This window comes from Dinoponera quadriceps, unplaced genomic scaffold (assembly GCF_001313825.1).
Source record: "Dinoponera quadriceps isolate SergipeBrazil2010 unplaced genomic scaffold, ASM131382v1 scaffold3415, whole genome shotgun sequence".
Classification (NCBI taxonomy): Eukaryota; Metazoa; Arthropoda; class Insecta; order Hymenoptera; family Formicidae; genus Dinoponera; species Dinoponera quadriceps.
The window spans coordinates 366,334-390,899 of NW_014557477.1; the positions used below are offsets into that span (position 1 = coordinate 366,334).

The 24,566-nt window shown below is 37.5% G+C and overlaps 1 protein-coding gene across 1 annotated transcript in view; it reads right to left on the reverse strand.

Moving 5' to 3' along the window:
* The window catches only part of LOC106749151 (semaphorin-1A-like), a 429,541-nt gene that overhangs the window by 306,463 nt on the left and 98,512 nt on the right, over window positions 1–24,566 (reverse strand). Inside the window, exon 2 of the mRNA XM_014628311.1 lies at window positions 10,253–10,432. Coding sequence (XP_014483797.1) covers window positions 10,253–10,349 — 97 coding nt within the window. The 5' untranslated portion in view covers window positions 10,350–10,432. The remainder of the gene's footprint in view (window positions 1–10,252; window positions 10,433–24,566) is intronic.

Genomic DNA, 24,566 nt, shown 5'->3' on the forward strand with positions numbered 1-24,566 from the left:
GTTTCTAAAAGATGTTGGTCTCACTTTTCCAATTCTAGTCTCGGAATTGAAAAATCTCAACAGTTAACATTTCCAATATGGCCGTCCGCAAATTTCAAAAAATCACTTAATGTGTGAAACTTCACTTCCAAAGGTTTCTGAAGTTACTAAATTCCAATCTAACTTCAAAATATCAAAATTCAAGACGGCGGATCTGAGGTGGGTAAAAATGTGTGTATGTTCTGGCGTTTGAACAATTTTTTGACCTCTATATTGTATTCACAATTGTGAAAACTATATTGTGTTCACAATTACGAATTTCAAATTTTCGAAATCCAAGAAAGCGTTGAAAAGCACGAAACAAAATTTCATAAAACTATTTTCAGAGAACCATTTTTCCGATATTGTCTCAGTAAACACATAGTAATATAACAACATCAATGCTATAATTTCTCACTAATGTAATTTCACAATAATGTAAATGCAATATAACGCGTGTATTATAAAACAGAGTTACATTGTTGAGCGGGAAATTATATCATTAATGTTACGTTACTGATAATTGGTGTTTACTCGGAGTAATCGCCACTTTAAATTTTGGAATTTTTATATTACATTCGAATTCAGGGGTGACAAATTTTTAGATACTGTGTATCAACTTAATCGTATCATTTTTTTTTTAATATAGCGATTATTCTACTTTTCGAACATTTAGACATCCGTCATACTGGGTCGGCCATTTTGAAATGTACAATTTAGATTTCAAATTTGAGAGCATCGCCAAATCTCTTGCTGGAATTAACGGCACACGGTTCGTCTAGATATTCATACCTTGTTATGATAAGACACACATAACACGGTATGTTACGATACTGCCGCGAACGCGAGAGAACTTCGATCTTACGGAAAATGCATCTCTGAAAAATGCATCTATGGCTATGCAGCATAACGCAGGTATTTGTGACGAGGCAGGTATACGCCGTGAGAGAGAGCGTTCAATTTCATCTCGAGCGAGTCGGCCGTCGCTCGACCAACCGATCGACCAACCGATCGGCCAACTACGTATGTACGTACACCCCGTGCGCGCTTCTACCGTAATTGAATACTCAATAGGATTTACCAAAGCGGGCCGCGGCGCGGCGTAGCGTGGTGCGGCGCGGCACGACGCGGCGCGGCGCGAGTGAGCCGATCGACAGGACACACGCCAATATTTGATCCGCGTCAAAAGCTTCGAGGCGGATCCGCCGACGGGATTTCCAACGGTCGTTAACCCCCGCGCCATGCCGGGCTGTCTCGTCTGCTACGGTCGTGCGATTCTCTCTCTCTCTCTCTCTCTCTCTCTGTCTTCTGGTCGGATAAACTCCCAAAAACCCGTCATTTTCACGAATTGCTGGAAATTATCGATTGTATCTTTGTTTACGAGCAAATGTGACCGACAGGCCGACTATCGCAGCCGTGATGACCTCGGTGCGATTTTTTGGCCGGCGGATTCGAGTAAATTTTCAAGTAACTTTCTCTCTCTCTCTCTTTCTCAAACCTTCCCGGCTCCACGGTGACAGATTTTATCGTAAGGTGATAAAACTGTGCGCGTGCACGTCGTAACACATTGTACACGTTCATCGGACTCCAAGTAATAAACGTAAATCTCCCTCTTGTTTTTGCTCTCCGGCGTGGGCATCAAAATCGTTAACAGACATTAAAGTCCGGAGACACGTGGCCGCAAATCAATTTGGACGTTCGGAAACGAATGATTATTACTCTCGTGACCCTTTTACGATAAATTAGCGCGTAAAAATTCACGCGACTCGATCGGCGAATACGTGACATTCAGCAATAGATTCGATACGTTCGTAACGTTATTCTTCGCCGAAAACTAAAACCGTCGCTTTCCGTAACAAAAATACAGAAAGGTGTGAAAGCCCGCGAACCGCGTAATCGATCGAAGAGGAAAGCCGAAAGGTGCTGCGAATATACAAATAAACAACGAAACCTTACTTTCCACCTAATTTCAAACCGGGCTTCACTCCTAACGACATTCCAATTTATCGCGTGATCACTCGAACATTCAATGGTAAGACTCTTCAAACCATAAGAAAACGCAATGCGATCAGATCGATTAAACGTATGGCCCGATGTGGAAGACATTCTCGAGTCGAAATTTTGACTCCATTTTATGTTTAACAACATAGCAAAAGCTAAGATAGTAAAATAAATACGATCCTAATGATATAATTTATTCTTATTTTGACTATGATGATGATGAACATCATTTCAGAAATCCATTTTCGCTGTTTTACGCCGTTTTTTCTAAACAAGTTTTAAACACTTACATGAATTTAATAATCGAAATATCGATAGTATTTATAGTTTCAAGATAACATTAAAATTAAGAATTAAAAGTTCAAGAGAAGGAAGGGGAGAGAAAGAGAGAGGGGGGGGGGGGGGGGTTGACAATTGTAATACCTTGAAAATAATAAAAATAGGTTTTTATTATTTGATGATACTACAATTATCTATAGGCCATTTATATATAAAATACTATTTACATACAGTTCTTATACGAAAAAAAGAATGGTGGAATCGATCTGAAATATGGATATATTAAGCACATTATTTTCGGTAGAATATGAACGATTCACATAATTTTTTTAAGGTAACCAGACAGAATATGCGAAAGAATAACAAAATTATTTTTAATTTAATTGGAGAATATGCGAAAGAATAACAAAATTATACTCATATTTCCGATTAGAAATTTTATTAAAGTTTTTTTAAGGTGTTAGTATGTGATGATATATTATTATCTAAAATTAACCATTCAATTGATTCGATGGTATATTTTACTTGAAAAACACTCCTACTACGGTGGGATCGATCGTGAAACTTTCAGATCGTGAGTCATTTACCTTATTCCGCTGCTTCCTCAACTGATAAATATGTTGTATGTTATATTATATATAGTATAACTACACACATACACACACACGCACACAATATCAAGGCGAATGTTGAGATTCATATATGTAAGATATTGAGCAAGATATTAAGTAAGATAATTGCTGTCATTTGATTAGCCACTCGTACTATTTATGTCAGTTAATAAAATTATATTTCGCAATGTATCCACCTAATATCTATGTTCCTTTTTACGTAGTCATAATAACCAGATATTTATTGTTACACACATATTAACGAAAAACTCTACATAGTATTACACATAAATGACCCGGCTGCATATTAGACTACTTGATTATGATAATTACACAGAAAAAATTTTATTTAGTTTTACAAAAACAGGTTTAACTAAACATGTCACGTTATTTCAAACATATTTGTTTTTCTGTGTAATAACGTCAAAGTAACATCGAGATTTCGTGTCAAGTTACTTCGAGAAACGTCAATAATAACATCGAAAGAGGTATTCTCTGAAAACAATCTTTGACTTAAGAATAACGGCAATGGTGACGATAACGGCGATTGGAGGATGCCCCTTTCGGAAAACGAATAGCACTTTGGCCGGCGAATAAAACAAAGGTGCGTATTCACACGTATGGACGACGGTATTTCACGAACGGCCCGTACGGCTGGCACCATTGCGATGCGCGCTGCAAAACCTGCCCATTTAAGCTCTCCTTGCTCGTCTTCACGCTTCTATAACACGGCGCGGTGCGCGCGGCCACGTCTATGTTTAGCCTGATCGGTCTATCCGTTTTGGGGGTATGTTCGCGCCACGAGACAACCAAATCCACAGGTGCGGTCGAAAGGGTGCTCACATCGCGTGGAAGTGCCTTTGAATTGGCCGGCCGTTGACAACGCGTGAATACACGCCTAGCCGATGGCTCGTGTATATGAAAGTCGCCGGCTGACTACCCGCCGCATGGAATGCGCTCGACTCGACCTCTCCGGCAGGGCAGAATAGTTGAGGTCGCCGCGATTCAGGAGGATGACAACCGTTTCCTGTCGCCGCGCCTCGCCTCGCCACGTCGGGCCGTCGTTTCTCACGATTTTTGCGCCTTCTCCCCCCCCCCCCCNTCTCCATCCCTCTTCTTCGCATGGAAAATGGAAATTAAGTCACGTGGCTTAACCGCCTCAGCGTCGGAGATTACCTGTGATAAGCGCGCGATCTACCGAGCGGATAGCGCACGCTCCTCTTATCTACACCGCCTCCACGCGTTTGCATTAACCAATTTTTTCGGCTATTCGAGAAACTCAGGGGAGTCGGTCGTTTTGAATAAATTTCCAGTAAGTTTTCCCGCGGCTGGGCAGAAGCCGGTCGGATGGACTTCTTTATATCTTGTAACTTCGTAGAGATTGTAAGTGGGTCAGTCCGGCGAAAATTGTTGGCCAGCGTATTCTTTGATCTATCCAGGGGTCAATCTCTCCCTTGACGAAAATCTAATCAAACACCACCGTCACATTTTCGTGTAGTTGTCAATTTCCGCCGGTGAGTTTCTTCTTCTCTATCTTTATCTGTTTCCATCTATGTCATGTTTCCATCTTTCCCTCGGTAACTCTAATCCCCTAATTAAAATTTTATTATAGTTTACACGAGGTGGAAGAGGGGTAAAATTTTGTCATTTATTTTTAATTTCGACGTTTGAATTCCCGAAGAAACACCTTCATTCCATTCAATTTTCATTGTTTGCAGCTTAATAAATGTGTCCGTTTAAATCTACTGTCGTTTTCGGCGGGAGAAAGACTCACCTGCAATTGACGTTTGTAAATTTCAATTCTCTGTATCTCAATCTGTATATCGTATGTGTACACAGGATGTCCAAAAACGTGTGAGTCATTCGTTAAAAATATTCCTGAGAATATTTTAATATGTAAAACACGCTAATAAAATATTGAGACTATGACATTTTTTAAACCGGAGACGCCTGGTTAAGAGAAATTTGACTAATTGAATCGAAAATTTACAAGCATATACGGTATATATAGCACGACAGTGAATTAATTTCTTAATATCGATATATGAATTCTGGATTCACAGTATCACTGGCGTTGCTTAACTCTGTAGTGAATTAACAAATGAATAATTAATCCGTCGAGCATTGTGCTAATAATAATAAAACTTTTCATGATGTTGGTATTACGGCGTATTAGGATATTATAGAATATTTATATCTGGATATCTTAGATATTCACATCACACATCATAAAGTCGCGAGCGTACATTTAACACAATTGCGCAGAGTGATAATGGAATTATCGTCACATGTGTGTACCTTTTTTTCCTTTTATCTTCGTGTAAATATACATTAAGCGCGTTATAGCGCAAAAAGGATTTATATAGAAGAACTGAAAATGATCGGTCGCCATAGGTATAATAGTGTGCGCGCGTGATAAATTCGCGGTTGGTTGGCGCATGAAATGTGACTATCGACACTCCGATTGATTAATTCGATTAATTTTAATTGGACGCCTATGTATACCTTGAAAGGCCGGCTAGCGTCAATTTGGTAACTCGATAAATCTATAAAATAGCGCGGTGAAAGTGTGGCTACATTTTATTAAATTCCGCTACTCTCGCAAAAAGGCGCCTGTGGCGCGCGTCGCACCAAATTCAGTAATGGATCATTATTGAGCCTCGCAGGGAAGGTGCGAAAATTCACCAATAATTAGATAATTACTTTTGCGACGGACCAACAATACTTATTTCGTTACGGTTCCCGGCCAACGAAAGAACACGTCCCTGCTGACATCGAGTTGGATGAGACGTATTTTTCTTTTCTCGATAAACTTCATGTACGAATATACGATACAATCCGTTATGGAGACGTATCGTGATAGACGGGATTTAATACTCTTTTGCAATTCAAACCCACTTTGAAAAGACGAGAGGCGTAAATAGCGTTTTAATTCGCCGTGCTAAAAACACAAACGCGCAAACACAAAAATTAAGTTACATGGAATCGTTCCTATTTTTATGGTTGTATATCGTAAAATATCGTTATAAGTTTATCAACTGTTGGACAAATTCAAAAATTCTTGGAAAAAACATATATTTTGGTACTATGAAATCTCTGTTGATTTATTTTCATATCTCAAACATTCATGTATGATATCGTTATGTTATTCTATATTCGCTGAGTAATAAAGATAGGATGATGTTTGTGTCAATTTATACCACTAAATGAAAAGTGTTCATTATGACCATGCGATTTATATCGCATCAATCGCAGGATTTTCATTCTACTCGTTCATTTGAGCGACAAGTTAAAATAACTTATATCCCCAACAGACATACGCAATGAGTGTTTATTATAGATATCAGATATAACGACTAGACCTTTTTGTTTCCGCGAGGATGCCAAAAATTATATATTGCACATGGGAAGGAAAAGCATGCGTTGCGTTAAGATTACGTATATCTAGGTTGAATGTATATATATACAACCTATAGCATAGGCCTACATGACATTCAATTAATTACACATAACTTTCGTGTATTCCCCTTACAGAAATTTAATACTACGAATTACTAATGAATTTACAATTTAATGATTAAATACTTGCAGTATTTCAGTAATTATTTGGCCATTACTTCATTATTAGTTAATATATTTCAAATTATATACATAAAAAGATTGTATGTATTTTTTATTAATATTAATAATATAAAAGGAAAAAATAATAAAAGTAATAAAAAAAAGAAGGAAAACATAAACAGACATAGGTTAATCTTGAACTTGAGCTACCTCTAATTAACAGCCAGGCATCCTAGACCTTCTGCTACCGGAACACTTGTTTGATGATACTTACTATCTACTACACTTCAACTATTTTCTCAATATTTAATCACTGCAAATTCAGTAATTCTCAATATTAAATTTCTGTAAGGGTATATTTCATCACTATTGCGCTGTTACTTAAATAAGCATTATTCATATTAATGATAAGGCAGTATTTAATCACTGCAACTTTAAGCACTGAAATATTTGGAATCACTGCCAACTCTATAATTTAATCATTAAAAACAACAGTATTTTAAATATTCAAAATAAGTAATTAATTACCAGCTTAGCAGTAATAAATTTCTGTAAGGGTCCTTACACGAATTCTATACATACGAGGGTATTTCATATATAATATATATAGTATTATATATTTCATATATAATATAAACAAATAATGAGAATTTAGTTTCTTTTCTTGTGATGATAAATCTGTGTTGCTGTGCATACTGTGATAAGTGTAGACATGTTTAAGCTTGCGTCTATACCGATTGGAGCCTTCTTAACTTCATCAGTCAGGTGCCATCATCGATGTCTGAACAAGAAATTATATGTCTGTGCAGAACAGCATAACAAATTATTATCAAATCTCTCACAAATAAAAGAGTTAAGCCTTCTGAAATTTTGATTAGACTTAAAGCACATTTTTAGAATGAATCATGGATGATTGGATAAAATAATTCCGAGAAGAAAAAGACCGTGTGTGGAAAATGAACGTTACGCTTGGCAGCCATGAACTTCTGCAAACCCTAATTAGATATCGCAAACTGTTAAGATAATTCGAAGGATTCAAGAAGTTTCCAGAACGGTGGCATAAATATATCTCAATCTATGGCCACTATACTGATAAATAGTAGAGGAAAGGCATCGAAACTGACATAAATATGGCAAACCGACATATTCATGTTTCTCATCTATAAAGTATTAAATTCTATCGAATAGAACATGAATTTCGCCTACTGTGTACAGTAATTGGAAATAAACTGACAATTTGCAAGCGTGTTTGGTTGTGTTATTTGCGTAATCTGATTTTTCATTGTGTTGAAGTTTTGGTTGAACTATATTTTTGTGAAAATTAAAATAATGGACCAGCGGTAATTTATTCAACAATAATACGATTTCATAGTGTGAGTTTTGAACTTTTTAACTTTGGATCTTATACCAATCTTTATTCTTTGTCACTGAGCCACGTAAGAAAAGTTAAAATTAGATTGTTCTGTAAACCGACATATCTGAGATTTGCTGTGAAATATTTCACAGAATATAGTTGAAGTTACCGGTAAATGGTTTTCCTATATTTTTCTTGTTTGTTCGTTTAAGATGGTTGGAAAGAAGAAATTATTCCTTTTCACATAATAATATACATAATAATATATAATATACACAACAAAAGAACAACATATATATATAGTAAAATTTTTCAAGTTTTCAAAAATATATAAAATTAAAGAGATGTATGGATATATTATAAATGTACAAAATAATATAATATAATAAAGTTACAAAATAAAATAATAAATAATTTAATTTCGGTTTTTTAATTTTATTCGTTTGTAATTTCTTATAAGTATTATAGATATATCTGTTTATGGTTTAATTTCTAGAAACGTCAATCCTCAGATAACTTAACACATTCGCAACTGGTAACGTAATCCTATGTCATTTCAAATTTTTTAGAATATCAGTAAGGTAATCCTATGTCATTTCAAATTTTTTAGAATATCAGTAACGTAGTCTTACGTCATTTCAAAATGTTTAGCTGAGACTTTTGAAAATTGTATGCGGTGCTCAGCTAAGAGTTTCGCCTCAAAACCGCTGGCGAATATGTTAAAAAATAATTAATCGCAAGATTGCAAATTTGTAATAATTTTCATAAAATATAATATATTTTCATTGAAAAGTATTGCTGGTTTGCATACATAAATTTTAATTTTACATCTTTAAAAAGGTTATAGAGCTCTTATGTAATGGTATATCGATCTTAATGCCTTTCCTCTATGTGTAACATCGCAATTGTGCTGTAAATAAAATTTATAAAAACAAGTTCTCGCTTATACTTGAAATTCTTCGTATTTTGCGGAGCCATGTATTTCGTGCAAGTCAGCAATCTGGTTGTTATATAGATGTCTGCGAGGTTGACTATTTTCTAAAGCTATCGAGAAGTCTTCTACTGCTGTTGCTCGGTACCAATTACTTTCTCGTTCCGTGTACTTTTCGATCGACCGTCGTGAGACCAGCTTAACGCTTAGCCGGCAACTGTATCTCTAGCCGCGAATTCCCGCTAAGCGGCTTTGCTACTAAAATCGGGAATAGAGCGGTAAATTAACAGCTAAATGGCACTTAATTCCGCGATAGCTTCCGATTCAATTCGCCACGGCGGGGATGGCGTTGGCTTAACCAGGAGAAGGTTATCTTGCGGCAGGTATCGGCAGGGACCAATAACAACCAGCTGTCGAAGCGCGTTACTTAGATGTCATTTGCGATCGATATCGGATTAATGGATACGCGACGAATCTGAGCGCTCGTAAACATAAAGAATTTCTTTTACCGAATTATCTTGAGGCTGCCAGATCGTAGCCACACTGAAATACTACGTTTCAGAAGCGAGAAATGATGTAAATTTTTCTTTCTCGCTATATACGTCGAGATTACTCTCTTCGTACATCGTCATTCGCATTGGTCAGCAAAAATATATATCGAAATGTCCCTTCTTCCTTGCTCCACATTAACTAAACGAACGCATAATTCAATCCACTCCAACATTTTATGAAGATAAATCTCATGACAGTCGATTGTGATTTGCAGTTATTTATTAATCCGTCAGCCGAAATGCGAATTTTCGATAAATTGTATTAATTTATACTATCGAGCGTGAACGATGGCACAAAGGAAAACTAATTAAACAAAAAACATAAGCCAATAAGAGCAAGCATTAATTGGTAGACAGAATGTAAATTCAGTGTTTGCGATATTATTGCGTACTTAGGGTTCTTCATGCAAGCGGAAACATTTTTATTTGTAAATTTATCACATTGAAAATGGTCCAAAACGTGACCGAAACGTCTGTTTATTTAATAGATTTTATTAACTATTTGGTTTGTTAATTATTATTTGCGTAAACCCAATCAGCGCTTGCTCTTATTGGTCTATGGTTTTTGTTTAATTGATTTTTAATTCAAGAGCGTTAAATTATTTATTTTGAAAATTAATTTATACGGGCATACGGTGCAAGAATATAATACATACGATTTTCCGCCTTTCTGACATTTATAATTCAATATAGCCGCAGTAAAGAAACGGAAACGCCAGATCCATAGAATTAGATCCATTAAAAAAATTAAAAAATGAGTATGGATCGCTCATTTTTTATTTTTTTAATGAACAAAGCTTTTCATCACATTTCTAATTGAGAAGTTAAAAGATGAATAACGAAAACAACCACCAGGCGGGAACGCGAATATAAGCCATCCGCCGCATTTTAGTTAAAGGATGCATTGTTCGTTACATGCGAATATTCACGTTTAAATATTACTCACGATGTTTGAGGTGCAGTCTAGGAATGGGGTCCTGCGGCCAAGCCACATTTCGCGCGACTAAGCTGATCAGAGCCAAAATCCGCAGCGGCGCGCTCATCCTGGAAACGAATAGCCCTGCAGGATGTCCAATGAATCAACGGTAACTTTGAAGCCTCATCATCGCCTCGCCGATCGTTACTCCTGCAATCATACAACGGTGTTGTGAATCTGTAATTCCATAGTATGTACAATCGAAATTACGAACGCGCGCTGTATTAATTAGCTGACGGAAAATCGCGCGGTCGAAGCAATAATAAAACTCTCTGAATTATTTTATCTCGATACCGCATACGCATTATTTTACGTGAAATGCTGTCGCGCATATCGATTTAAATATCGGAATCGTAATGCGAAAAGGAGTCAAACCACAATTGTATTCCTATTTTTTTATGTGATTGCTGAAATCATTGAATAGTTAATAAATGAGTAGCTAGAAATTAAACATTGTAAAATGCCTAAGGAAGGAGAGAGAAAAAGTACAATACAGTAGAATAGAATAGAGTAGAATAGAGAGAGAGAGAGAGAGAGAGAGGGAGAGGGGTTGTTTAATAACAAAAATATTTTGTTCGGAATAAAATTTTTAAAAGTATGAAAGATCGACAATATTTCTTAATCGTGAATCTTGGCGATTTCGTACTTTGAGATAGAAGTTTTGAGATGGTGATTTTATACCAATATTAATACTATTCCAGGGTCTCTTTAACTGCTTATAAGTAAAATGAGGATTGAAGTAGAGCTCCCTTCCGATAATGGCTCTGATATTCCAGAATCACTAGTTTTTATATAAATTCGCCACTGCTGCAATGGCTTGGCTTGCAGGACACGTAGAGTAGAAATAAAGACAGTTCCATTATATAATATAAACCCAAGGGATCGATTGAACCCACCTGGAACCATCAGTTCGGCAGTTACGACAGAACGATAAATCTCGCTTTCGTTCTACTAGTTGCTTCGTGTAAGTACACACGACTGGCTTCGTGGCCTGTACGATTCGCGCATGCACTTGACGCGAGACACTACTATGTCTCTTGATTACACATGTCACGACGAAGAAGAGCCGACGACGCCGAAAGAGGAACCGAAAACAGCGGAGGGAGCAAGCAAACTTTGTTCCCCTTTCTGTCTTTTTTTATGCAGGACTTCTATATGCATATCTCCTTGTCAGGGAAAACTACTACTCGGAATAAGTAAGGGAAAGCACGAAGAAGGATAAAAGGCTAACGAAGGAACGAAAGGGTGGGCGGGGAAGAAAAGGGAGTGGCAGAAGAGCGGGGGCGAAAGCGACCACCGGTTCCGACGACTACAACGACGATGACGATGAAGACGACGACGATGTTATGCATTATGCAGAGAGGTTGCTAGCTCGAGTTTCTATTTGTCCTGGGGCCGTGTAACGTCGTCTACCGTCGCGAATACGTCCAAGATTAAACGTAGTATCGAACATGTATATTCACACGCATACAGGGCGCTCGTGAAACACGCAATCGTATCTTCGTGATACACGAGGGTGGTTAAGTAGACGAAGAAAAAGTAAAAACAACGTCCGCGAATGCGTGTCTGAAATGCTTCGCGTTATCTCATTAGATCGTTGAGATTTTTTCTGAACAAAATTGGGTCTAACGTGTAAAAAGTTAAACAATGTTAATGGTTCGTTGATTGAAATGTTACGTTCGCGTAACGTGTTACACAATATCTTCTGGTTAGGGATACCCCGAGGTATCAGATCATTGCTTCAGATGAAGCAATCGGCAGCGATAACGCTGGAAAACCAACAGTTCTAATGCATCGTAAGAAAAACCCAATTGACTCATTTTTTATGGCGTAAGATGCACCTTGCCCCTGATTGGGTAATGAGGAACCTGCGCGGGGGTGTCTCATTACCTACCTATAAAAGGTGACGCGAAAAGCAAAGAAAAAGCTTTGTTCCCTCGCGACTTTCTCTCGGCTTCTACGTCAAGTACGACTTAACTCAGAACAACTCCTCAAGCGTAAATAAATTTAATTCTTGCAACTTAATCTTTTATCTATTAACTTCCTTCAATCTTACACACACACACACACACGCACATACCCGCTCATCCATATCCACAACAGCATTCACACAGCCTCGTCCATCCCAGGGTAAATTGGTTAAATCCATTGACCCAAAAAGGACATTTACACTCCACCCGAAGTCTTGCGTTCGCGGCGCGACTCCGTATCTTTCAATAATCCAACATCCGCGTCCGGGACGTAACAGAAATCAGGGAAGAAAGATTGAGACTATACGTGTCTAAACGCGGGTATGCAAGCGAAATAACAATTTATGCAGTAATTATGAACAAATAAGCATAACAAGACCTTTTGATCACAATTTTGTTATCAATATAACGATATTGTCACGTAAATTGTCACTGCACATATATATAGATTCATATAGTCAAACTTTTCATATATATAAATTGTTTAATAGTTGTATAGTTGTATAGATTTGTAAAATCTAAGTTTAAATTTTTAGATTTAGCTTCTTTTACAACCAATATAGCCAATGAAAGAGCAAAAATGATAAATCTTAATCTTTTATTACCACACACTGAAAGAAAAAATTTGGTAACAATTATCAAACATTTAGTAAAGTAGTTTTAACTAAATGATTAGGTTACTGTAAAATCATTTAGTTCAGAGCTCGACAAGCGATGCAATTTCTAGCTGATGCATGGGATGCTCCGCCTCATGTTGTTCTCTTCACTTCATTGTCCCGCGCGCAGCATACGAACCCTGCTCGAATTTCAGGAATATGGTTACTGCATATCATCCTATGGAACTCATAGAAGGAAGAAAATTCAGAAGACATGTGGATTTTTTAAAGATGCTATATCCCTTATTAATTTTTTATTTTAATCGTGAATATTTGTTTTCAACAATTTTCCACGTTACCCATGAAATACTATTGCTGATGCATTTTTATGCGATATTCCTAGAAAAATTATATTAATAATGTATATAAAAAAACTAACTGACTGGACAAAAGCAGAATGAGCAGAATCATACATAATATGTCTCAGTGAAAAGGTGACTAGTGTAAAATGGAACACAAGGCGTTATTTATGTTTTGTTTTTATTAGTGATTATTTGAAATAGACTCCTTGTGAGTCAATGCATCGCTGGAAACGATCGCAAAAGTTTTTGAAACAGTCTTTAGTCCTCCGCCGGAATCGTCTTTAAAAAGTCTATTGAAAATTTTCAGATGTCCTGAATCGAATCATAACATGATCCTTTCATGACTAACTTTAGTTTTGGGAATAGCCAGAAGGGAGCTAAGTCAGACAAGTACGGTAGGTGCTCAAGCACCACAATACTCTTTTTGGCCAAAAAATCGTGTACAACTTTGGCTTTGTGAATAGGGTGAATAGGATGGGTAGGGTAAGACATTTCATCCAAGTATCTCCAAGATTTTCTTCAGTGGTGTTGCAACATGTGGTCTAGCATTGTCATGGAGAAGAATAATTTTGCCATGTCTTTTGGTGTATTGCGGGCGTTTTTCTTTAAGTGCTGGATGCAAATTGATTAATTGTCGCCGGTAACTTTCAGCATTGATGGTTTGACTCGATTACAGCAGCTCATAGTACACTATACCGACTTGATCCCATCAAATGCACAGCATGACCGACCTTCTTTCCAAGAATATCCTGTTTTGGCGTTGATGTTGATGGTTCGCCGGGAAGTACCCATGATTTCTTGCGCTTAGGATTGTAACGAATCCATTTTTCATCGCCAGTCACAATTCGATACAAAAATGACCGTTTTTGTCTTTGAAGCAGCAATTCACAAATGGTTAAACGTTTCGCAATGTCTCTTTCTCTCAATTCATGTGGGACCCAGTTTCCTAGCTTCTGGATTATTCCCATTACTGTTAAATGTCTGCTAACGGTTAACTCATCGACATTTAGTGTCCGACAACTCTTTGAGCGTCTGACATGAATCTTCTTCCAGTAATACCTCCAATTCTCCATCTTCAAACTTTTTTGGCTGACCAAGGCGCTCTTTGTCATTCACGTCAAAATCGTTGTCTTTGAATCCATCTAAATCAATCTCTGCAAGTTGTTTCAAATAGAGCGTGCTCCCCATAAGCCTCCTCTAGTAAACGACGACTTTCAGCAACAGATTTCTTGAGATGAAAGCAGAAAAGTAATGCATTATCAAAGTAACATTAAATTATATAATTGGAAATTGACCTATGCTGCTCTTAGATCTTATTGCGTTGTAAAATCAAAAGTTTAACATAAGTCTAAAATTTAGACTAAAGTGAAATACACATTTGGATCCTTGATAGACACAGCAAAATATACCAAAGTGTCGTTAAGTGTCGATGTTTAGCCCCTTAATACGGAGACAATGATTTTTCCTGATCGTGAGCTCAACCTGTGTGTATCGGGACGTCCTCATAAATCTCCGGAGAGCGAAATTATCATTCCGCATTGTACGCGCGGCGCTTGATTTTCTTCAAACTCCGTAAGTTTGCGAAAGCGAACGCACCAAGTAACATCCAGCTGTTGGTTAAAACCCAATTTGCTCGGGCGGGTTTGCGAGAACGTCACAATAATCGGCCGTCGCCCGCTCCTGCAACGTTATTCAGCGATGACAATAATTGCGTATAATACTACCAAAGTATTAATTAATTCGCGGCCAATCGCTTTCCGATACAACAATGTGTCCTATTGTTTCCTGACATCTGCGCCGGACGATCGTGGCGCGGCAGCTGCAAGCCGTCTAATAAAATTACTCACTGACAGACCTGTGAGTTGCACGGTCACGTGACATCGGGAAATCGATAGAGAAAGAGTGCATTGTCGAGTCGGACGCGTAAGACTCGCTATTCGCGGGGCGCTTCAGTATGCGTTAGGATTCAAAGGAGCAGTCGACGAGCGGAACAGCGATCAATAATAGATTCACGAAATTTCAGTAGATAGGGCAACGGCGCGAAGATGAATTAATCATAGAATAGCTGCGGTAGTCGCAATCAGCGGAGGAAAGTCAGGGGGTACAGACGTGGATGGAGTAACGACTATTACTACGAAATAAATGAGAGGGAGCTTCGATCGAAAGTGAAGATCACTAGATAACAGGCTGAGATCGATAATATCGGATCCAGGGAGAATCCAGATAATGGTATCCATCGATTAATTTTACATGAGCATTCGGAGCAGTGCGGGGGAAATCGTTATTAATCAAGAGACTCTCACTGAATCCGGTCGACGGAACGGTTCGTTGCTCGACGGTGAAATAATTACAAAATACATTGATGAAAAAATCAGACAAAAAGTTCGAGTCTCTTAAAATTGCGTTAATTTTCTTGCGTAAATTGCGACGAGCGAAATTGAAGAAACACTGAGTCAGATCAAAAACCTGATGTAGAAATCCGAACTGAATATCTTTCCGATGGCAAAAAACTTACGAAATTGAGACATACTATATACGTATATGGATAGGTGTTATTTTAACTACCAAAAAGTTCATCTAAATATATCTATAGTTAAAAGGTAATTAATCATTAGGTATACAAATAAGATCAGTATCTTTATTTTTAACGTCTTGTCACTCTGCTTTAAATTAACATTTTTTTCCACTTTATGGTGATTTGAAAGTATTAACCTTAAGTTTTAAGTTTTAAGAAGCACTATTAATAGTTGGCAGCCTTGCCAACATAATCTCAGAAAACAGTAGTTATCATGATGTCGTCCGAAAAGGAGTATCTGAAGCATTGTATCCTTTTTACGTTTTAGTTGAATAAAATTGCTGTTTAGGCTAAATAATTTGTTCCGCTTTGGGTAAAGATGTTGAGTGATGCACTTAAGCGAAAAAGATTTTTCATCGGCAATGGGATTAGGTAGATGATTCTGTTACGCGATAACGAAAGCAACTGTACACAAGTCATCTCTAGGGCTGGGCTTGGGCTGGAAAATTCTTTCTCATGCGGCTTATTCCCTAGATCTTGATCTATCACGTTATCATCTGTTCCAATCATTGTAGCATCACCTGATTGTTTCTCACTTCAAATCTCTCGAGGGGATCGAAAAAAATATTAATAATTTTATCGACTTAAAACCGCCATCTTTTTTCGACGGGGATTCGCCAGTTGCTTGAAACATAGCAAAAGTGTGTCGCTAATAACATGGACTATTTCCAGTGGTTTATATATAGTTTTTATATTGTGTTTACTCTCAGGATTCTGCCGATCTTATCCTCATCTATCCTTTGTGTATATGGCAGGAAGGTGACTGGCATTTTTGTATCGCTTGCCTAAGTTTGTTGGTCTGTTCGCCTCTCAATCGTTTTCCTGATTTAGTGTTTCGTGACTATTTTAACTATTTGTCCTGATATATATCCGTTTGTAGTGTCTTGTAGTGTCTTTTTTAACTATGTAAGTTCACCTTGCACGTTATCCTTAAAAGATAAAGGCATGGTGAGGGCTCTATTATTAGGCTCTATTATCTCTATATTAGAGAATCCAGAACCGACCGTTTTTGGGAAGAGTGATAATGTGAAGTAGCTTTGAAGTATCTATTGGTGATAGATTTCCTTTATACTTTATGGTCGAGGGATTCAACCAGTTTGCTTGTAACTAGAACGTCTAGGAAATGGGAATTTGTCTTTCCGTTCTATTTCCGTGATAAGACTGATGTTGCGATGTTATATGTTGAGGAACTGCAGGAACTTCTGCAGCTCCTCCTGTCCATGTTGCCGTATTATAAAAGTATTGTCCACGCATTTGAACCAGATTTAGGGTTTGTGCGTAGTTCTGGAGGTCGCATACTTCGAAGTGTTCCATAATGTTTGCTATGATCGGAGATATAGGTGACTCTATAGCTGTTCCTGCCGTTTGCTTGTAAAATTGGTTGTTATACGAGAAATATGTATTAGACAATGTTCTATTAGAGGAATTAGGTCCGGGGAGATATGAAGATTTGATTATGTTGAGGGTGTCCTGTATTGGGATCTGTGTGAATAAGAGCACCACATCAAAGCTCACCAATATGTTATCAGGCTAAAGTCGGATATTTTGGATTCTTCGTATGAAGTCTATGGAGTTCTTGATAATGGATCCAGTTTTCCCGTGAGTGGCTCTAGTCTTTTGACCAGGTAGTGTGCCAGTTTGTATATCGGAGAGTTTCTGGCGCTGACTATTAGTCTTAGCGATGTCCCGGTCTTATATATTTTGGGAAGACCATATAGTCTAGGATATATCAGGATTTTTGAAACTAGACTGGTTTTTAGGTCTGGGGGTTTGCTGTTTTTCATAAATTTAGTAGTTTACGTTTTCAAGGCTGTGGTGGAATCTTTTTTTAGTTTTTCATAGATGCCCTTCAATAGATGGGCCTGTATTTTTGAGTCGTAGTTTTTTATGTCCATTAATAAGGTTGTATTGCCCTCGTTTGCTGGAAGAATAACGAGCCTTCCCAAAAGTTTCCGGAAAACAATACAGAGAGCACCTCATCCGTATCAAGAAACGCTTTTTACCATAACTATTGACCACATATAAGGAGAAATTCTATTCAGGAACGACAATTTTAAGTCGATCCTCACTCTGAAGAAGTGAACTGAAATATATTTCCATCAGTGTGTGTAAAAATCCGGAAAATGTCTTCGACGCGTACACACACAGTCAGTGAAAAGAAGATTGCAACGCTTTTAGCTGAATAAATTTCAAAATACATTCAATATCCAATAGGAAAATTTATCTCTTATTTATCTCTTAGCGAATTATTAAAAAAAAAACTTCTATCAAACGAATCGGACACGTCATGAAATTCATCAAGGTCAAAGTATTATACCTTTCCTTCTGCTAATTGAACGTTACATCGTCAGGTAATTTCATCCTCCCATAGTTAAGTTTGAATTAACGTACCGAATACTATCGGGTGACTCTTATTAGCCCATCTTGATCACACTAGTCGCTTATTGTTCGGAATAATAAAGCGCAATACTTGGATGATCAGGACGATTTCTCATGAATCATGATATCGTTCTGTTCGGCCGCGTAAAGTTTGCAAGTAAGAACGTGCCTTGTCGAGGCGTGGTCCGCCCTACTTTCGCGAGATACGAGACGAGTTGCAGATCGAGAGTCGTTTCGCTGCGGCATTTTACCGGCCGCTTTTCGATCTTGCGAGTACCGTCGCGCGCGCACGCTTCGAAGCGGGGAAGAAAGAGAAAGAAAGGGAATAACTTTCTCTCACGGCACTAGATGGAATACGAGAGTGAGCCATCACGCGCATTTTACCGAACAACGAGAGAGTTCCGCTCGATCGCTGGATACACGCGCTCTCTGCCTCGCTCGATGCGTTCGGCGAAAGAGATTAGATTTTCCACATAGCGTCCACGTTGCGTTCTCTGCGAAGACGAGCCGATGTATCGGGCGGGAAGATGCCGTCGTGTGATTATAACTCCCATTTTGAGACTCGGGATTGCTATATTCATGTCGGAAAAGATACGACTATGTGCCAGCAACGTGAATTTTGACAAGATTCCTGATTATGTCGACATTTCAACTCCAATAGGCGAAATAGAATAGTATGAATTGTATCCTTTTTCGTTTCGCGAAATAGATGTAAAAGATAAATGGGTGAGAGATGAGGGAACGCGTGTGTGTGTGTGTGAGAGGGAGTGGAAAGTGCTTAATTTAATATTTAATAATTTTGTTGTATTTTTTTAGGTTTCCATAAATATACATATCACCGCGAAAAGCATCGTGTCCAAACTCGATGCAAAGAGTGGTACGAGTGCGTTTGAAATTTTTATTTCTATCTACTTGCACAGCTCGGATTTATTTATCTTCTTACCAATGGCTCATTTTAATCCTCAATGCTTCACTTTCGTTGTTATTTCGTATTAATATATTTTTGACGACAACAAGGTAAATTATAAAATAGTTCAATTCATGGTGAACGTATCGGGCGTCAGTAGATAGTTTGGTATCACATAAACGGTCACGAGATATCGATAAATATCCTGATACCGCCGCGACTTACTCGAGCAATTATTTACCAAATAATCTCGTGAACCTCGTAACCAGTACACACGTCGATCCGTATATAATCCCGCATTCATGAAACGGCAGGGAAAGAGGAAGGAGGGGGAGAGAAGGAGGAAGAGAAAAAGAATTTAATCGCTGCCAGTTTATCCTGCCACTTTTCTGCTAATCACAGAGAAATGACAAACTAGCCGGAATTGCGGCTTGTCGGACAGCTTTTAAAGCTGCCACGGACGCGACGTGAAATTCGAGCGTGCCGCGCGCGCGCACGTCGTTTAAAAATAAATAGAAAAACACCGTGCCGAAGATTTACGGCAACATCGCCGAAAAAACGGCCAGGAAGCACCTTGAAAGCGAGCAGGCGAAGAGACGCATGGTACGGAGAGTGAGAGATAGCTATGGAGAGAGGGGGGGAGAGAGAGAGTCGACGGAAACGGCGGAAAAGCAAGCGGGCATGGGGCGTAGCCTCTCGTGGGTAAAACTTTGACTAACACACTGCTGGGAAAGGAGAACGTTCTGTAGCCACTGCCGCTGTAGCGGCAGCAGCAGCAATGGGAATCCAGTCTAATTATCCATGCGCTTTGTGCGTGTACCAGGGGCTCCAACAAGAGCAACGGCAATGGCACAAATGGTGGTACGAGCGTGATTGCTCGGACGGTAGATAGTTCCAGCGCGATTGCTCTCCGTTCAACGAGCCGGCGATCAAAGTAAAAACAGCATCCGCGCTTGTGTTGCACCGAGCGTAGTGTCGGACCGCGTCGAGTCGTTCCTTCGTCTTCGCGAGACCGCTTGCCGATTTGCAGGTGAAATCTCGACTGAAAATTCGAACTGAAATTTTAGAGATTGCTCGCCGAGATGCCGTTTGTTCGGCATGACACGACAAAGGCACACGAGTACACTCGTCGTCGTTTCTCTCTTCAACGAAATGTTTCTCATTCGGGATAATCTTTCATCGACCTGACGAAGACTGTGATAATAGTGTGAGGAATTTTAATTCGGTAGAGAGGATCTGATCCTTCGTTCCTGGTGGTAGGTATCGGATTTTCATGTTGAGATTATCAAGTACCTCCCGCTAATTTTACACCCGCGGAATATCTTGTTGTTTTCAGCTTTTGCGTGCAGTCATTTAGTAGAGTAATTGGCCCGTGACAATACTGTTAGGAAAGTAATGATTAATATAATACGAAAAAATTCGACAAATTTGTACTAAATGTTTATAAACAAAACATTTATGATGTACAGCTTTGACATAGCAAAAGAATATCAATCAAATTTTTACATAACATTTAAAAACTCGTAAAGAAATAATGGTTTTTCGCACTTTAAAGTATAAAGTAAATGTATCAATACCTGAACACATACCTAACTTTGGACATTCTTATTGTTTTGCTCTTTAAATTTAAATATTCAAACTTTCAATATAGAATATATTGTACATGTATTGAATATATATAATATAGAATATATTGTACATGTATTGAATATATATAAATATTTTATATTTAAAGATTAAACATTTGTATTTGAAAACCAAAATAACAAAAACACAGTCAGATACCATCTAATAAGTAGTGCAGCCATTGATATTTTTACCTTAATATTTCTGACTGGGACCATCCATGTTAGGGACCATATGTTTTGTGAATATATCATATATAATGACGCATATGAATGCATGCTATTAAAGAAATTATCGTGACTTCAGATTTTTCTGTATTTTTCGTATTTTTATATTTTGATTACAGACTTTTAATGTTATTTAGTCATTTTATTTAAAAAGATGCCTATAACTAAGAAACACAAAAGGAAATACAATATTTGCCAATCTTTACACGTTAGCTGTCTTATACTTCAACTATTATCAGAAATTGTACTTCAACCATTATTAAAAATTCAGTATATTTTACATATCAATTTCTGAAAAAATAGGTGATCAATATTCTGAAAAACTAGGTGATCAATGATCTTGTAATATTTTATAATATTTCTACAAGTCAATTTTATTATGTTCTTGTTTTTCATTAAAGTAAAAATAGTTTGATTGCTAGAATTAAATACATCAGAAGTAGTTTTCGTACTCGTGATACATGTAAATAGTGCTAATTTTGTCTTCAGTTATCTCAGTTTCAGTATGGTCAATCCTTTTCTAATTTTATATGTAGATCGTGTTTCGATTAACATATTGTTAAAATTCGAAATGACTCCTAAGAAAATTAATTTACGGATAAACTACCTTGAGGCAGAGGGAAAAATACGACATCGTGTGATACTCAATTATAACTTTTATCTTTTCAATAATATCAAAGTATCGGTTATTTTCTCGAAATCGTTTTCCGCGCTTTCTGGTAAGGAGGCATGAGAAACGAAGAAAAAGTGTACAGGGCACTCAGTAAATAGGCATTTTTGGCGAGCAGAAGAGATTTCTCCTTTGAAAACTAACACGTTGCTCACCCTAAGCCAAATTTAAATTGAACAGCGTACTTTTCTCCGCGATTTTTGAAGTTTCAGTATTAAATATGTTCGAAGTCGAGATTCTGTTGAAGTAAAAGCAAATCCTAACGCGTTTTAGAAATCACATATTAACAGATTTTACACAGAGAGAATTTTATGCTAAATATTACTATAAAATTTTATAACCGAGCAATATATCGACATTTTGCCGTAATTTACGCATATGAAACAAAAGAATATTAAATATGTTTTTGTTTCATATACGTTATTTAAATTTCAGGAACTGAAGCCTACTATTCAAAGATATAATATATTCCTTAACAAGATAAACTCCACTGGTAGTATGTCCCTGCACTACTGGAAACATGGTAAAATTGAAAAGTACTTCATACGACGAAAAAGCTATAGAATTCTTTTCGTGAAAGAGAACTTTAGATGCTTTTTGTGACTAAAGTTATTTTACCGGCGATATGACTTTTGTCCCGAAAATGAAATATTAATAAGTCATGTCGAGAAGAAGTAGTTGGATCGAGAAGCGCATCAAGACCCGTTGAAACAAAGAATAGATTTTCGTAAATTGTATTTTGGATTTATAAACGGCTAAGAAAAGCGTATCTTTTAACTAGTTTCAAGTGAACTTTTACTTCAACAGAATCTCGACTTCGAACATATTTAATACTGAAACTTGAAAAATCGCGGGGAAAAGTATGCTGTCCAATTTAAATTTGGCTTAGAGCGAGCAACGTGTTAGTTTTCAAGGGAGAAATTTCTTCTGCTCGCCAAAAATGCCTATTTACTGAGTGCCCTGTACACTTTTTCTTCGTCTCTCATGCCTCCTTATCGCCTTATCTTCTTTCGTCTCATAGCCTCGATCTATCTCGCAGCGTCTAGCCCGGTTCTCTCGGTTTTTCCGCTTTCGGCGAATTTTCACGTTCGCAGAAATTGCTACTTCTGATTTGGACGAGTCGTTGGAAAAGTAGAAAAGTTTCCTTTCATCCTCGTACTCCACGCTAAAAGGACAGAGAAAGAAATGTTGAAGATGTCAATGTAGTAGAATGGACCCGAATGCACGACGACGTTGAATGCTGATAATATAATCTATATAAAATTCATTCTCGCGTGCTCGTGATCTCAAGTAACAGTAGTCGGAACCTATCAAACCTATACTGCAGTATTTTCGAAAAACAAGGAGAGGAAAGAAAAATGATCCCAAAGGCCATTTTAAATTTTACAAGATACTTTTTCCTTCAGTTGAAAAATACTGGGCACCGACGTGGGAAACTTCCTACTTCGTTAATTTCTTACCGACTAATTTGTACAAAAACGTTGAGACAGGTCAATCTTGTTTTCAGGGAAAACATATGACTATGATAAATTTAACCGTGCTATTTCGAGAAGTGGTCTCTTTTCTGGATGTTTAAGCAGGTATATTATTCTCTAATTTGTGCAGTTTTAATTTCTAATATTTAAGACATTAATGCATCCTCTCGGAAAATACTCGCTTGAATTAAGAAAGAAGGATAAAAGCAAAAGAAAATCCGAGAACCTTTGAAATGATAATATTACTTGGCTATTGCTGTTTAAGATTTGCGATTATCCTAATCAAGAGGAAGAAATAGCATGGACATATATGTCGTGCTGGAAAATAAACGTGCTTTGTTTCAACATTTTTCGCACAAATCAACCGGTTATGAATGAAAGAATTAGAATGTTTTCTTTATTCCACCTTGTATAATATTACAAAAGAAAAAGGGAGAGAAACATCGAAAATTGATATTAACGGATGGTAATGTATAGGAAAAAAATCAAGGTAAAAAAGATTCTCCACATAAAATCTTCATTTAACGGAGGATCGTTCAAACAGTCACCTCTATCGCAAAAAAAACAAGTTTTTTGCCACGCTGCTCCAACAACGGACTTATTGACTAGAACCCAAGCCATCATAGGTAGCCAATTACGTAACTTTTCTATCGGAACGTCTTACTTCAATTTATACATCGTGTTTTATTTTATAGTAAAAAAAGAAAGAGAGCAAAATGGTCAAAATCGATAGCGGAGCATGGGAGAATTTCACGTCCGGATAATTGCGATATTTACTCGTACGTAGATTGTGAAAAAGCCATTTTGAGCTTTTCAAGTAATTATCACTGTTGAAATTCCAGCTAAAAGGAGAACGGTGAAATTAATTTATCAGTGAATGCATAACCTTATTTAATGAGCGGAGTGTACTTATACGCGTTATCGATCCATCATGCTAATTAAACTTCAAGTGAAATTTCTACGGAGCAAGGTTGATTTTTCGGAATTAATTGAAAAATGTGAAACTTGCTAACCTATCCCTTTACAGCGACGACGACATCTAACAGAAAGAGAGTACTCTAATATTTAATATAATGGTCACATCTCGCAATTAGCTTTCCATTTAATTGTGGCGAACGCGCGCACTAAAAGATAATTGACTACGTAATGAAATCGTGACACGAAAGAAATAAAGTGGCGATGCGATAAAGGCAGAATAAACCGTGAAACAACATGTTTCTATTATCGACGTATGTGTTTTTTCCCCGAAAAAGAACGTCTCCCGCGCTCCTTATCAACCGAATTTCTTTCTCCAATTTTTCTATTCCACACATGCTGACTCTATGGCTTCTTTGGTAGAACCGTGAAATTATCAAGCGATATCATCAGCTATTGTGCATCTTGTGCGCTTCGATGTGCACAAGCTCCGAATCCGATATCGCTTCATCCAGTTTGCCTCGTCTTCGCGACGAGGAAGACACGGTTAACCCGCCGTTTATACTTTCAAAGTATGTTCTC